Here is a 15,227-nt window from a genome sequence, read left to right on the forward strand (position 1 = left end):
CATGTCTTGATATTTCATAAAATGAACAATGTAAGAAATAGGGTTAACCTCAAATTTGACGTTTCATCGAATCATAAATCCCTACAGACATATATATATATCATGCCGCAGTAAACTATATACAACGAATAAAATATATCTATTTATTACTTACTCAATAATCCACCGACGCCGGACTCGGCGGTACATCCCCAGTCGCCCACTGCACCGGCTCAGCACCCAACTCAAACTCCAACGTGCCACCGTGCGCAAACACATCGTCCCAAGTGAGCCAGCTCTTTTTCCATCTGTGGCCATTGACTTTGAGACTCTGAACGTAGTAGTCCGAGTCGCCGTTGTTATCGCCGTTGGTTGATGTTACTTGCAGTTTTTTACCAGATCCGAGGTCGATTTCGAGAGAGTCGAACCAGGGGGAGTGGATTAGAAATGTGGTTTGACCGGTGATGGGGTACAGGCCGATCATGTTCCAGAGTAGCCAGGTTTGCATGGCGCCGGCGTCGCTGTTTCCGGGGAGGCCGTCGACGCCAGTGTTGTATGAGGTTTTGGCGACAGTGCGGGACTGTAGGACGGAGAGGTCGGGCCGGTTGATATAGTTGTAGAGGTAGGGGATTGTGAACATGCTATTATTAGAAGTCAGTCAGATAGTTCAGTCAGAACCAGGAAGGAAGGCTTACGGCTCGTTGGTCGAGTCGAAAATGGTGCTGCCGGCATTGGCCCCTGCTTCAAAAGTCACATTGAGACGCTCCTCAAACGTCTCGGCGCCTCCCATCAGTTCAATCATATGGGCAGCATCATGGACGTCTGTGAACGAGTACGCCCAGGGACTGGCCTCATAGCACGGATCAGCCCAGTAGCCGCCAGCGTTGAGGACGTCAATCGAATGAAATCCGGACAAATTGCGAGGTACGACAAACCCAGTAAACCCCAAAGAGCTGGTCTCGGGGTTCCAGTGATTGCGCCAATTGCGAGATCGGTTCAGATACTTTGCAGCATCGAGCTGGTTGCCAGACCCGGCCGCCACTTGATACAAGCCAAAATCATTGTATGCGTACTCAACCGCGCGAGAGACGGCGCGCGAGTATGTCGGAGTGATGAAGCCGTATTTTTTCCAGTCGGGCAAAGCGCCGCGGCCTTCCTTGGTTGAGGAATCCGGCGCCATGGGGTCTGGAGGCACAGTGTTGGCCGGCTGCACTTCGGCGTCCTTGAGCATAGCTGCATATCCATCGATCCAGTTGACCTTTCCGCGCACGCCCTTGACGTAGGCGTCAGCGAGCACGTTGTCGGCGTTGGAGCCGCCCTGCGTTCGTCCGTTGTAGTTGGAGGATCGCGCGTCGGGCATGTATCCCTCGTTGCGCCAGATGTCGATCAGAGATCGGATCTGCTCTTCGTAGGCAGTGGGCTGGAGGACTTGCATCAGCGCTGTTCCGCAGCGGAAGAGATCCTGTCTTCGTCAGTTTGATCCAAATTTAAAAGACAAGCAAACTACTAATAGGTAGTACACACCCAAAAAGTGAAAATGTCCTCCCAATAAGGCTCGTCCGATACCCAGCCCGGATTCTCGCCAGTCTGGTTGGTAGGAATCAAATGCATAAAGTATAGCGAGGTGTACAGTAACGAGAGAGTGTCTGAATTTTTCGACGAGGTGATTACTTTCGAAAGCACCTGATCGTTCCATGCCGCCTTGCTGTCGTCGACAACCTGGGAGAACTCTGTTCCTTGCGGGATCTCATCCTCTAGATTCTGGCAAGCTTGCGGGATGGACAACCAGGAAATGCCCACGCGCGAGATAACCTCAGTGTCGTTAAAGGTGAAAAGACTGCCGATGCGGACCTCGCTCGAGTTTGAGGAGGCGTGTCCACTGGGCTGCTCGACGCTGCCGCTAGCATCTGTACCGGAATATGTTTTGTTGCTCGTTGGCGTGCTGTCGAAATATCCACCTATGTCTCGTAAGTAAGCGAATATTCAGTCTCTAAATTGGCACACTTACAAAAATAGATGGGCCAATTGGGCGACCGGTTCCAGCCATTGTTATAAACGCCATGGCCCTCGTAGTGGCTATCGGCAAAAACGGTGATATCCCCGCCTGCGTACCCCTGACCAAGACCCTGGCCGCGAAACGAGGGCAGCACGTGGGAAACATCGACTAGAATATTATTTGCCCCAATTTTGGGGAATGTATACCGGTAGATTCCGGCGCGATTGGCGGGAGATAGCTCTACGGTGACGGACTCGCTAGTAACAGCCTTGTAGTAGCCTACAGAACCCTCGTCTGAGCCGGTCCGACCTACGGTGATATTGGACAGCGGCTGAGGAACTTCCCCGACCAGTGGCAGCTGGGAAACGGTTCCATACTTGGGGGCACCACCAGTGCCCTGTTCATGCATCATACTGAAGCCCGAGAAGTCGCCTTTGGGGAGATAGCCCGAGTATGCATCTGTGGTAGAGTCGAGCAGATCTGGGCCCAGCTTCACCATTCCAAACGGGCGTGCAGCAGCCGGATTGTCGTTTCCTCCGCCTTCGGTGCCAGTGAAGACATTGACATACTGGGTGAGGTCGCTTGACTTGTCGACTGCCTTGACAGTCTCGTCGGCGAGACCGCGGCCGATCTTGAAGAGCAAGAGAAAGCTGAGAACGAACAGCATGATGCCCACACCGAGTAGGCAAAAGAGCAAGATTGAAGAAGTTCTGTTATGCCGGTCAAACCAAGCTTTCACACTCTTGGTCTTGGTATTTGTCTTGCTTTTGCTGCCGCCGCTGCAGTTCTTAAGGCCTTTGTCCGATGCAACGCCAGCCTTTTCAAGATCAATGGTATCAACCGAACATAGCGTTCCTCTAGGCGAGCTCGAGGCTAGCGACATTCTTATAAGAAACCCCCTCTCAGTAGATTCCTGTCATCCCTGTCGGCGGCTTTTGTTTGGTGCAGCGCCACATGGATATCGGGTCGAATGCCGCGCGTCGAAGCGAGCTGGAGACTTTATGGGAGTTGCTCATAATGGTGAGTCAGTTGAGTCGAGTTCAGATTATTTCCCCGCAAGCTCATCTAGAAAAGATGAGCAGAGAGAGGCCGCCGACCACTCTGTCAGCCAGAACTCTGCACATGCCCCAACTAGCGGCAGTCTGGCCGGGCCTGCCTGGTGCAGGCTGCTCGCCTGTGAGCAAGAGGAAGGCGCACATGGTGGTGGATGGTGATCGCCAGTGGTCACTCTTAATATTTTAACTCCCCTAGCTGCAGAAGGAGGCTCCAGTTTGTGGTGGAGAGCGAGAGTACTACATTCAACATTGGCATTGGCACCAGAGGCTTGAAACCACAGGACAAGAACGCAGGGATGGCCAGCCGCCAAACAGCATTCTGGACGGCTGCACGTTGTGCAGTCATGCCGGAATCGCTCGGAGACAAAGAAGCGAGACTAACACTCCGGCTGAATGACATTGTTGGTTCACTAGTCACTATGAGGAGTAGTAGACTAGTAGTGGGGGGAGGCGGAAGAAGAGGAGGAGGAGGAGGAGGAGGAGGAAGAAGAACAGTGCTGGTAGTGGCAGTAGTGGAAGTACCAGCGGAAGCATACAATGACAAGCTTCTGCCAGGAACGTGCGTGCAGGGAGGCGTGCCGATTGGCCCGGGAGGTGCCGCCAAGCCCCCTGGTCGTGGATAATAAGTAATTCTCAACAAGAACAAGTCACATGCTTCGGTCAGCCATTACTCTTATGTTGATATTAGTTTATACTAATAAAACTAATAACAGACTGTGTGATCATGTTCAGTCTGCAGATCGCGCCATAGACGCCACAGGCGCCACAAAAGACATCGTGATATGCACACACGCTGTGTGATTGATTTCTCGAGGAACTGACTTATTTGGTGTATTGAATAACATAGAGCATCAAAACTTTTATCTCATCACTCATTAATTATCCAAGCTGCGAACCGCCATGGCCAACGCCCCCTCCCTGGTCTGGTGTCCACCGATAAATCCGCTGGCATGCGTGAAAATCGCGCCGGGGGGGATCTTGTCCTTGCCAGCCTTTTCTGCATCAGCTGCCAGAACGCCGTCAAGATCCTGATCGCGCACTCCCCTCCATGCCTCTGGCAATGGCTTCCGCGAGACGAAACTACTTTCGTTCTCGGACACACACTGCACACGCCATTTCGCGTCGGGGGCGCCGTTCTCTGGGTAGAGCACATAGTACACCTGATTGCTTTCTGGAGTCGTACCGTCAGCTGCCTGCTCGAAGTTGTATAGATGCTCCTTCCACGGCACTCCGCCCTGGGGAAGCACAATGATACGGCCAGACGGATGCACAGTCTGGCGGCTCTGGTAGGCAGATTCGACAGTCGCACGTGCAGGCAGCCATGAAGCCGCCGCAATCCGGAGTTTGCGCAGGAATGCGTCGCCGATAAACGTGCTGGCGCGGCCAAACAAGCTATCTTCGTCCTGCGGCTCACTGCTGGTGGGGTCGGCGTGGTTCAGATCTCCCACCAGAGAGCCCAGGTTGACGCCGCCATTCTTGAATCGCTTTTCGAGGCCAGAGTTGTTCAGAGCAGTCTGTTCGTAGACACTGATGCCGTTGTCATGCGCGTCCAGCGCTTCGACGAAATCCGAGTAGAGCTTTTCGTACAGCAGATCCACGTCCGGGTGGTCCAGCGGCAGGGAGGTGTGCTGCGCGATGATGGCTCGGCCAAAGTGCATATACACTAGGCCAGCAGACGACAACTTGGTGTTGTGGTTGGGGAACGTCGTAGCAAACGTCCGCTGGTGGTGGTCGTAGCGGTTGTTTGCCGGTTCGTATTCGCCGCCCACGTCAACGACCGTGTGGCATTCGCTCAGGCGCGCTGGGTCTCGTGTGCGCACCAGAGGAGAGGCATCGTATTCGGGCAGTAGACGGAGGAGGTACACGGCGAGAGCTTCGTCGGCATGAAAGTGCCCACTATCGATCTGTTAGTTTTTTATTTTTATTTTTTTAAAGCGGTCATATCGTAGGCCTATGCCATGTGTGAGGGCATATACGCACTTGTGAGTACCGATGAGCGGCCCCGAGGTCTTTAGTTTCTTTGAAGCAGTCTCAGTAGCCATTTTGAAGAGTCTGCGAAGCGGAAACATGCTGTGAAAGTGAGGGGTGACTTTCTTTGGACGTAGGGCTGGCGGGCGAGGTGAAATTATGTAAGCGGATCTTGACCAATGAGGGGGCGGCTATTATAAGTCTTATTCTTGTTTTATACGTATGTATACTGTTAAATTATAAGGTTACTAGAAATATATCAATTTTTAAATATATAGATGGGACTGAAACCTCTTTCACCGCACTATATACATGTTGAATACATCTATATCAGCTATACACGTAAAAATAACTTTACATGTGTGCTCAAAGCAGATGCCTCTTTACTTCATTGTAAACATTAACTATTATTTTTCTGCATAAATACGATCGAATCTTCTAGACAGAATTTTTAGATATAACCACTGACCAACCTTCCAATGGCTTTTTGGTCAGTAGCTGACATGAATTGATATTTATATATTCTGCTACTTCAAAAACGTCAACGCCGCAACACAAAGCGCATCCACGCCAACCTTCATAGTCGGCTGAATCACAGGCGCAAAAAGGGCCGAGTGGTTTCCAGCTATTTCTTCCGTGGTGCCATCCCCGACAGCTTTATCCCAGAGCACGGGGTCTGTGGTGCCAACGAACCAAAAACAGCAGGGAATGCCCTTGCAAGTAGCCAACGTGGAAAAATCCTCGCTCACATTCGTTCTCGGCGTGTTCCCGTCAAAGTGCTCAAAATGGCTTTCAAAGGATGCTGCCAGCCGAGAGGCTACCTGCTCGGTATTGTCTGTGGGTGGGAAGCGCCGCGTGGGAGTGAAAACTGGCGGTTTGGGCGAGCCACTGGCCGCGCATTCGGCTTCGACGATACGCTTGACAGCCGAGATAATCTGTTGTCGAGTCTCCAGCTTGACGGTCCGGAAATCAATCCCGATTTCAGCTCGGTCTGCAATGATGTTTTCCGTCTGCCCGGCCTGCAGACTTCCAACAGTGAGGACACCGAGATCGCTTGGGTCAATCTCTCTGCTCACGATGCTTTGGAGTCGGACGACAATGTGGGCAGCGAGAAGGGCTGGGTCGACCGTCTGATGTGGCAGAGAACCATGTCCACCACGCCCATAGACAGTGATTTTCATACTATCAGCCGCCGCCATGATTGTTCCCGGACGTGAGCCAACACTGCCCGCACGCATACGCATTACATGCTGGCCCAGGACGTAATCCGGGACAGGGATCTTGGAATACAGCCCATCGTCAACCATGGCCAGCGCACCACCGCCACGTTCTTCATTGGGCTGAAACAGGACGATCAACGTGCCACGCCATGCATGTTGAAGCCTGGCAAGTGTTTCGGCCGCGGCGAGTAGACAGGTTATATGCATATCATGTCCGCACGCATGCATCACGGGCTTTTCGACTCCGTCGGCATCACGCATAGTGACCGTGCTGGCATAGGGCAGTCCCGTAAGCTCTTTAACGGGGAGTGCGTCCATGTCAGCCCGCAGAAGAACCGTCTTTCCGTCTCCATTTCTGAGAATTCCGACAAGGCCATAGCCGCCGATGTTGGTGTGCAGCTTATAAGCGCTCAACTGGGATAGGTGGGCGGTGATTTTTTCAGATGTGGATTTCTCCTGAAGCGAGAGCTCGGGATGAGCGTGGAAGTACTTGTATAGGTCCTCATACGGAGCCAAATCCAGGGAAGCGCCCTTTAGAATCTCGGAGAAGCTTTGTGCCATTTTGAATATGCGTTTGTCTCATGCTCTCATGCTCGAAAAAAAATTATTCTGAATGAAGTTTAACTGGGCTGCTATTAGTCATCCCAACACAACATTGAGTCACAAGACGAGCGGGGGAGAATCCACTTTGAGGCATGGCTATTCCCAACGCCACGAGAACAAAACTGCCTGATAATAAATTCGACATGATGATGCTATACGGAGAAATGTAAAGACATGTCGAGTCTAAAAATGATTTACATTGTTTGGCGAATGAAATGGATGGGGCGTTTGTGGACTTGTCCAAATACGGACTAGCGCTATTCTTTTTTGGATGTACACTGAGCACTATCATCAAGATTAAAAAAACACATGTAGCAATTTCTGGATAAAGAGAATTGATTTCTGTTGAAAAAATTTCAGTCTCTCTCAACTCGCATTGAAGAGATACCCCTTTCTCTGGACGATAACAAAAGACATTTTGGACATACCAATTATGAGTACGGACTATGCACCGCCACCAAGTGGCACCTTTTCTTTTCTTTTTTCCTAGAAAATTTGATTTTTTTCAATAAGGATTAACCCTCACTCTATTCTTCCTTCGTTGGAACTTCACCGGACATTAAAAAATGGGCGATACTAGTTTTCTCGGTAGGATTCGCCGGCTCCTTTTACTATTGTATTACGAGGGATTCCGAGAGTCGAGACTTGAGACTGTGGATCATGTTGAAAATTTTTTTTTTTTTGCTCGTAGGTGCATTAATCTTCTCAGGTCAAATTTCACCAGTTGAAATTGTGTAGCTGGGAAATCTGGGAAATGCATGTCACAGACATCTGTTCGTTTATTAAAATACAAAATATTAGACAGGGTTAACTCCCCATGATCGAAGCAACGGCTCGACTCCACAGAATTGTTAAAATAATAATAATAATAACCATAAACTATAGGTAGTACGTAGTACGTACTCCATCCGAAGTAGCTTCAAGCTTATTATTGCTTCAATATTTGGCAGTGTGAATCCTTCGACGGGTACGACTCTAACCGAGTCTTCACCTTCAGGCTTAACACCCCTCTTACTATTAAAGCATGGTTGCATGGCAGACGCATGCTAAGTTGCTAACCCTGCTAGCCCCTGCCATCCCGTGTGTTGATCTGCACAATGTTAAACTGATAACTGACGTATCAGACTATCAGCTCGTGCACTACTGCACACTGTGCACAGTTGCAGGATCCAAGGACCAATGTATAGCAAGTAAAATTTTAAGGCCCCGCTTTAGAGCATCGTAAATTTCTTTGCTGGTGTTCGGGGAGGCATCGGTTTGATGTTCCGGCGGGCCATAGAGCGCAGTAGCGGGCATCCTTCGCCCTGGATGATACTGCTATTAACCGGAATTGGGGCGGTATCATTGACACAGGTAACAAGAGGCTTAGGGCGCCTAAAAACAATTGTCTGCTTGCGTGGCTTGCGCTGTCCAAAAGCGGTATTATTAATAATGGAAGATGGAAGTCACCTATAGTTGTAGTACTACTATATAATTCTTGCAGAATCGGTAATACGATATTTTTTTGATAATGACAGGCTGCTGGCCAGTCACATTAGAAACTAAAGTGGATCATATGTATTCCTTACCGTTACCGTACGCAGGTCCAACTTCCCCTCAATAACTCTGCCCAAATTTGGGAATCATCGCCCACGCCCACGCCTCCATCCGGGAAAATAATGCGTACAAGCAGTGCACATCGGTCATGGTACTTTGTACTCTAAGCGGTCCGAGTGTGTGCGATGCCTGAAACGACGGCTCACATGCGAATGCCTTAGGCCACCGCACAATAATGAACCTATATCGACCGGGTATGTTGATTTACGTTGTCATTATTATTAAGGAGATCATGATGCAAGTAACGCAGCTTTCTGCATGCAGCGTGAACTCAAACGAAGGGGATCTCGAAGCCAGTTACGTAGTTACCTTTTAGACTTTTACAAACCTAGATCTCGTTCCGGTGCTGCCGAAAGCTTCGAAAAAGAGCCAACAGATGAAATCCTTGCTATATTGCTTTGCATGAGCAGCACAACCCCAGGGATTTTCAACCATATACCCTCGGGCCTCCAGTTCGTGTCACGCATGCTACGGTCATATCCGTAGCATATGTTGCATGATAATTATGGCATTCCGCCAATCTTACAGGCTAAACAAGTCGATGGGCACGCGGTTGCTCTGACCAACTACTACAATAATCTAGTTCGCACGTGGACAAAATGCGCTCCCAATTGTCGAAATCGAAGGTCTTATCCGAGGTTGTTCAAGAGTTGAAGACTCTTTCTTCGCAAACATTGAACCCAATTATCAAAAGTTAAAACTGACTTGCGGTAAAACTAGTATGACTCGTAACGGCGATTTCCACCTGGCAGTATGTACGGAGTATTCCACGCCTATCTCTGCTCTACTATTTGATGGCGTATTTATACCCGTTTAATATTAAATAATATCCAGACTAGCCTGGTCAATCACAACACTATTTATCCAACTTCCAACTTCCAAGAGATTGGGATCCCGCGTACCTTTCAACGGATTGACCACGCAGAAGTCCCAGCTTTCCCTTTAGACCACGAGGATTTATTGCGGCTGCACGATCCACGGCATGGATTATTTGTTCAACAACGTCTTTTGCGCGGTCAGCGGGGAAATCATCCCTTGCCGAAGAACTCCGGTATCTTTCCGTGTCGTCGAACAAGTAGCTCTGGGAAGCAAACGGCCGGCTCTCCTGGCAACGCGAGTACGGTTTATGATAGACAGACACATGACCGGCTGGGAAGACGGGTGAGCTGCTACTAAATATCAGAGCTCTGGCTGTCCGAAGCCACTACTGGCTGTCCGGCCCAACAAGATCGACTAGATCGCTAGCTAGGACGGCAGAGAAATTTGGGCTCATCTCCATTGCCATTATTGCTGCCAAACGATTACCCACGAGGAATAATACCCTCGTAAGCTCGTTCTCTATTTCGATCGACAAGTTGATAGCTTGATGGGTGATTAGCATAATAGTTGCCATGTGCTATTACACGGACTCGATCCTTTGGCTTCGGCAGAGCAGCTCTAATAGTAGTTAGTTAAAACTGTCAAGCCGTCCATGCTGCAGTGTCCATGGTCATCGTGCAACAATCCTACGCTTCGGAACGTCTGTTAGAGTATTAGTGCTAACTATTCACAGCCCGCCATGTTCTGATCGGTAGTAGACTCCGCCAAATTCGCAGGTGCGAATGGAGTACTGAGTATGGACTTTTTATGAGCATAAAAAGAAATCAGAGCTTTACATGTACTAGTAATTATAGTTGGTATACCCCCACTTTGACGATTCGCCATACCTGAGCCAGCAGAGCCACGCAGCGGACTATGGCCCGCACGGAGCTCGCCTGGTTTTACTTTTGACGATATGAAGCCAGTCTGAGACTTGACTGGCGCCTTACATAAGTAAACTTCCCGGTAAGCACTCTGTAGTAGGTACGACTTGCGGGCCAGTTCTGTTTCAAAATGAGTGTATCGCGTATCGCGTAACCGTAACCGCTGATCTTTTTTTTTTTCTTCTTTGCTGTTGGTTATTTACCGTGCAGTGATTTGTCATTTGGCAATCGGTCTGCGGGTTGAACTTGGGGGTTTGCTTTTGTTTTCTGGACGGTTGAAGAATTGAATTTATTTATCCTTTCTTTAAAAAAAGAATATACTTTTTAATCGTAAAATTTCCCGATAACCTTTTCCGGTTATCCATTCGACCAGTTACTTCTGTTAGGGCTCGGGTTCGTATTATTGTACCGGGTATCATCAAGTAGGCATCTGCAAGGGGCCAAGAGAGACGGGCTAGCCTGGAGCTAGTCTGGGGGGGCCAAAGGCGTACTTACGACTGCTAGTATAGTCGGTGGGTTTCGGTCGATTATTAATTCGTATTATTTTCATATCCGTAGGTAATTGTACAGACTTCGGAGTATTATTTTCATAATAATTATTAACTAGCTCTCGTCATTTGCCATGTTGTTATTATGATGAATATAGGAGAAGCCGACGGAAGTGATCCAATTGGCACACTGGCCGGGTGATAAGCTAGATACTAGACGTACAATCTTGCAGATCTATGACGACTCTTTTTTTTTTTACTTTTTTGCTGAAGATTAGGTGTAAATGCAATGCTATTGAATGGATTTTCAATAACATGTGCATGTGGCGTGCCTTAATCGCACATCTTATCGCGGAAGTGACGAGTCATGAGGAGCTTCTTGGCCATCAAGCGTAAACGAAGACCAATCGACAACCAACGCAATATCCTTGGTTTCACACGCCCCGTAGGACCTCTAATTAGGCTTAACACGCACTTCGCTTGTTTGATAGTTAGAAGAACGTGTTTCCGCCCGAATCCTTCAGGGCCCCATGGCTGGCTACTATGTCGGATGTGGGCATAGGTTTCCCGTTCACTGGAGGGGGGATTAGCTAGAACCTTGTGGGGATTTTTTTTTGCTGATCATTTCTTGTGCAATCATACATTTATAATGGCATTCAATTAAAGTAGTACGGAGTACGTACCAAAGTCTTTGTCGTCTGGAGTGCCGCGATGGGACCGCCCCAGACCGCTGTTGGACTATGCTCCACAGAACGATGACTAGGCTCTTAACGAGTACATAGTCATAGCTCAGAACCCTTGTTAAATAATCACTATCGAATAATTAGTTACTCTGCAGTTGGTAGGACCCGGAAATAATGTGGTCTTGTGGAGTTCACTAGTCAGGCTTGTTCCCTTGACCTACTGCTACTGGAGAGAGGGAAAAAAACAAGGGTTCCTCTGTATAAAACCCTTTTGCTCCCCTAAACTTGCCCGGTGTCCACCAAATTGTGGGCGGGTCCTTTTCTTGTCGACTCACTCCAGGTTTTCATATATACCACACTCCATACTCCGTACGTATCCGTGGGAGTTCCGGTCTGCGTCACAAGTCATTTCTGGCCTCCTCTATATGAGGAACGCCGCTTGAAAACAAAAACGCCATGGAAGGGTTATCTGCAAGCCAGATGCAAGCACTGGTTGTGACTGAGCGAGTAAACTCTGTCATCTCCATCATCAGCATTTTCTTCGTCATTTTCACCTACCTCCTATTCCCCGGCTTCAACAAGCCCATCAACCGGTTGATCTTCTTCGCCAGTTTCGGAAACCTGGGATCGAACATCGCGGCCTTGATATCCGAAGTTGGGCCGCGAGCAGGCTCTCATACGCCAGTATGCAATTTCCAGGCCTTCTTGGTGCAAATGTTTCTGGGTGTGGATTGCTACTGGGCGTTTTGCATGGCGATTAACGTTTATCTGGTGTTTTTCCGAAATTACACCGTCGAAAGACTGCGTTCTTTGGATCCCGCATATCTGTTGATCTGCTACGGCCTCTCGTTTATCCCAGCATTTGTGTTTTTGTTTATTTCGACTGCTAGCCGAGGACCAATTTATGGACCAGCCATTATTTGGTGCTGGATCACAACCGAGTGGGATTTCATGCGAATGGTTTTCCTCTACGGCATTGTCTGGTGAGTCAAATACCCAATATCAAATTATCTCCAAGCACACACAAAAAAAGAAGGAAACTAACCAGATCTAGGGTGGCCGTTGTTCTCGCCGTCATCATCTACAGCATGGCAGCCAAAGCCATCTGGGACAAACGCGAGCACCTCGACGGCTTTCTGAACCCGCTGAATGAGAGCCCCTTTGTCAACACCATCACCACTCAGATCGAAATCACCACTGAGGAGCGCCCCATGGTCAACAGCGGCAAGGAAGATGTCTCTGTCGGCATCCGTGGAGTCGAGCGATCCACCGACCGCGGTGTCGGTAACCAGTACTCTGTCGACATCGCAGTGGACGAGCGTGCGCAGGCGCAGGCTGCTGCACGCCCGGCGGCTCTGCGTATGAGGAGTCTAACGCGCGAGGTGGCCAAGAACGAGGCCAATGCCGAGGCGTGGTTGTATGCGCGTGTGGCGTTTTTGTTCTTTATTGCGCTGCTGATTACCTGGGTAAGCCCCCTCACAATTCGAAAGGAGAAGAAAAGAGAACAAATTACTTACAATATATATCAGGTCCCATCGAGTGTCAACCGAGTATACGGCCTCGTCAACCCAAACACCGTCAACTTTGGCATGAACTACGCCGCCTCATTCGTGTTCCCCTTGCAAGCCTTCTGGAACACAGCCGTATACATCATCACCTCTCAAACCGCCTGCCACGAGTTTATCCAAATCATCACGCTCCGCAAAACCATGCAGGAGGCATCCTCGCACCTCCAGACCCCGCCCTCCCCTTCGCAGCGTCGCCTGACTATCCATGCCCAAAAGGATCCCATGGGTAAACCCAAACGCCTTCGCTCGATTGAGCAGGTGAATTCAAGGCCACATTCCTCCGGTGGCGAGCAGCAGGAGTTGCAGGATATGGACTCCTCGAGATGGAGTACGGATTCGCGTGTCGGGAGGGGAAGGTCCCGTCTTCGATAGAGTTTCCCCCCTCTTTCTTATTATTTATACGGCCATTTTTACACATCACGCTTACTATTATTTTCCCCCCGGATGGGGAATAATTTAATCTTTGTACAATATCGGGTTTGCGACGGATAGAGATTCCCTTCTTTTACAGGTTCTCACGTTGATTGTCGAATTTTTTTTTCCCACGATATCAATTATACCCCTGATAGTATGTTTTGGAACTAAAAAAAAGTCATGTCTTTTTTTTATATTTTCTGGTGATACACACGATTAAAGACTCAAGGAATGAAAAATGAGAGAAAATAATATTAACAAATTACTAATGATTTTCATACCAATTTTAAAATGCTTCCATGTTGTATAGGTACTGAAGGGGATAAAAATAGTAATCAACTAGTAAGTTACGTACTGCATGTAAACAAAGACCACGTAGACAAAGCTCGTCACTAATATCATAAAATAAAATCCATGTAATAACAATCAAAGGCGCCTAAACCTCGAAACAAGAAAAATGGATTCATTCATAGGGTACATGAAAGGTTGGAATGCCACCGGGCCTTTAGGTAGGGAGTAAGGTTCAATTAGTCAGACTCTAGGAAAAGTCCAAAATCATCAAGGTGAATGGATTGTCATCGACGAAAAAAAGGGGGGGAAAGACCAAAAAGACCTTCCTCTCTGGTCTCAATGTCTACACGCCCACCCAAGAAGAAACCCGGCCTATTAATAATCGTCGACAACCTTCCCAGAAACAAAAAAAAGAAGTCAAGATACCGATTCCCATGTCCACATTGAGAAAAGAGTAGAAAAATCGTTAGGCCACGGCGGCGTATCGTCTTCTCCGAAATAGTTCTCTAGCAGCATCCCTGTTTGGTCTCTGGGTCTTCAGTCTTGCTGAGAGGGATAGTGGAACGATCTCCAAGAGGGTTCTGTCCGCCCTCGCCCTGGTCAAGAGCCTTGCTTGAGACGATACGGTAGATTTCTATTCGGCATCACATATGAGTAAACGACTATGTACTGTTCGTCGATTTAAATGAGGAACTAACCTGTCAGGATGTTTTGGAAAGCAAGCTCGACGTTGCTGGCATCGAGTGCAGAGGTTTCGATGAAAGACAGGTTGTTTTCGCCTGGGTAAATAAACGTTAGCAATTCAAACCCGCATACTATATAGACTGCCGCGAGCGCTGCTTACTGGCAAACTGCTTCGCATCTTCCGTGGGCACGGCGCGCAAATGTCTCAAATCGCTCTTGTTTCCAACCAGCATAATAACAATGTTTGAGTCGGCATGGTCACGCAGTTCCTTCAACCAACGAGTCACATTATCATAAGTCTGGTGCTTGCTAATATCGTACACGAGCAGGGCTCCAACAGCGCCACGGTAGTAGGCAGAGGTAATAGCACGGTATCGCTCTTGTCCGGCCGTATCCCAGATCTGAGCTTTAATAGTCTTCGAGTCGACCTGGATCGAGCGTGTCGCGAACTCGACGCCACTGGAGGGCGTTAGTAAACTCTCCATATCAATAACGGTGGTTTCCGCTCACATGGTGGATTTGGTATCTAGGTTGAACTCATTGCGGGTAAATCGACTCAACAGGTTAGATTTACCAACGCTAGAGTCTCCAATAAGGACGACTACATGTTAGAGTTAGTAAGGGATATTCGTCACGACGCCGTTATCATCAATCCAGCGAAAGGAGATAAAGGGGAGAGGTACCCTTGAACAGAAACTAGACAGAAACCAATATCAGACCATGCCCAGGAAGTTTGTTTTAAGTATTAGACAAGCGGTAGAAGAGACTCACGTCGTATTCGTCGTTGGCCATCGTGTCGTTCACCAGAGGGGGGGAGGAAGATGTGGGCTATTCAAGCTAAACGTGGCGGAGAGATGGCGGAAGAAAGACGGGGTGGAGAAAGTGGGAGGAGTTATCGAAGTGCAGAAACCTAGGCTCGTTCGACCGTCAGAGAAATGCG

General features: G+C 48.7%; 5 protein-coding genes across 5 annotated transcripts; 1 reads left to right on the forward strand and 4 right to left on the reverse strand.

Moving 5' to 3' along the window:
- Window positions 1–154: 154 nt before the first annotated feature.
- TRUGW13939_09555 (uncharacterized protein) lies at window positions 155–2,858 on the reverse strand (the record flags this gene model as incomplete). Its single annotated transcript, XM_035492677.1, has 4 exons — window positions 155–620; window positions 675–1,441; window positions 1,504–1,937; window positions 1,988–2,858. 4 exons carry the CDS (start codon window positions 2,856–2,858, stop codon window positions 155–157), a joined length of 2,538 nt encoding a protein of 845 aa, XP_035348570.1.
- A 1,047-nt stretch (window positions 2,859–3,905) lies between these two features.
- TRUGW13939_09556 (uncharacterized protein) lies at window positions 3,906–5,072 on the reverse strand (the record flags this gene model as incomplete). Its single annotated transcript, XM_035492678.1, has 2 exons — window positions 3,906–4,926; window positions 5,011–5,072. 2 exons carry the CDS (start codon window positions 5,070–5,072, stop codon window positions 3,906–3,908), a joined length of 1,083 nt encoding a protein of 360 aa, XP_035348571.1.
- A 453-nt stretch (window positions 5,073–5,525) lies between these two features.
- On the reverse strand, window positions 5,526–6,779 carry TRUGW13939_09557 (uncharacterized protein; the record flags this gene model as incomplete). Its single annotated transcript, XM_035492679.1, has 1 exon — window positions 5,526–6,779. One exon carries the CDS (start codon window positions 6,777–6,779, stop codon window positions 5,526–5,528), a length of 1,254 nt encoding a protein of 417 aa, XP_035348572.1.
- A 5,007-nt stretch (window positions 6,780–11,786) lies between these two features.
- Window positions 11,787–13,270, forward strand: TRUGW13939_09558 (uncharacterized protein; the record flags this gene model as incomplete). The annotated part of the gene is made up of 3 exons (XM_035492680.1): window positions 11,787–12,313; window positions 12,385–12,796; window positions 12,860–13,270. 3 exons carry the CDS (start codon window positions 11,787–11,789, stop codon window positions 13,268–13,270), a joined length of 1,350 nt encoding a protein of 449 aa, XP_035348573.1.
- Window positions 13,271–14,109: 839 nt separating this feature from the next.
- On the reverse strand, window positions 14,110–15,079 carry TRUGW13939_09559 (uncharacterized protein; the record flags this gene model as incomplete). The annotated part of the gene is made up of 6 exons (XM_035492681.1): window positions 14,110–14,237; window positions 14,302–14,382; window positions 14,448–14,746; window positions 14,798–14,888; window positions 14,971–14,983; window positions 15,059–15,079. The coding sequence occupies 6 exons, from the start codon at window positions 15,077–15,079 to the stop codon at window positions 14,110–14,112; spliced, it is 633 nt and encodes a 210-aa protein (XP_035348574.1).
- Window positions 15,080–15,227: the final 148 nt, after the last annotated feature.

The sequence above is a fragment of the Talaromyces rugulosus genome, chromosome V (assembly GCF_013368755.1).
Source record: "Talaromyces rugulosus chromosome V, complete sequence".
Lineage (NCBI taxonomy): Eukaryota > Fungi > Ascomycota > Eurotiomycetes > Eurotiales > Trichocomaceae > Talaromyces > Talaromyces rugulosus.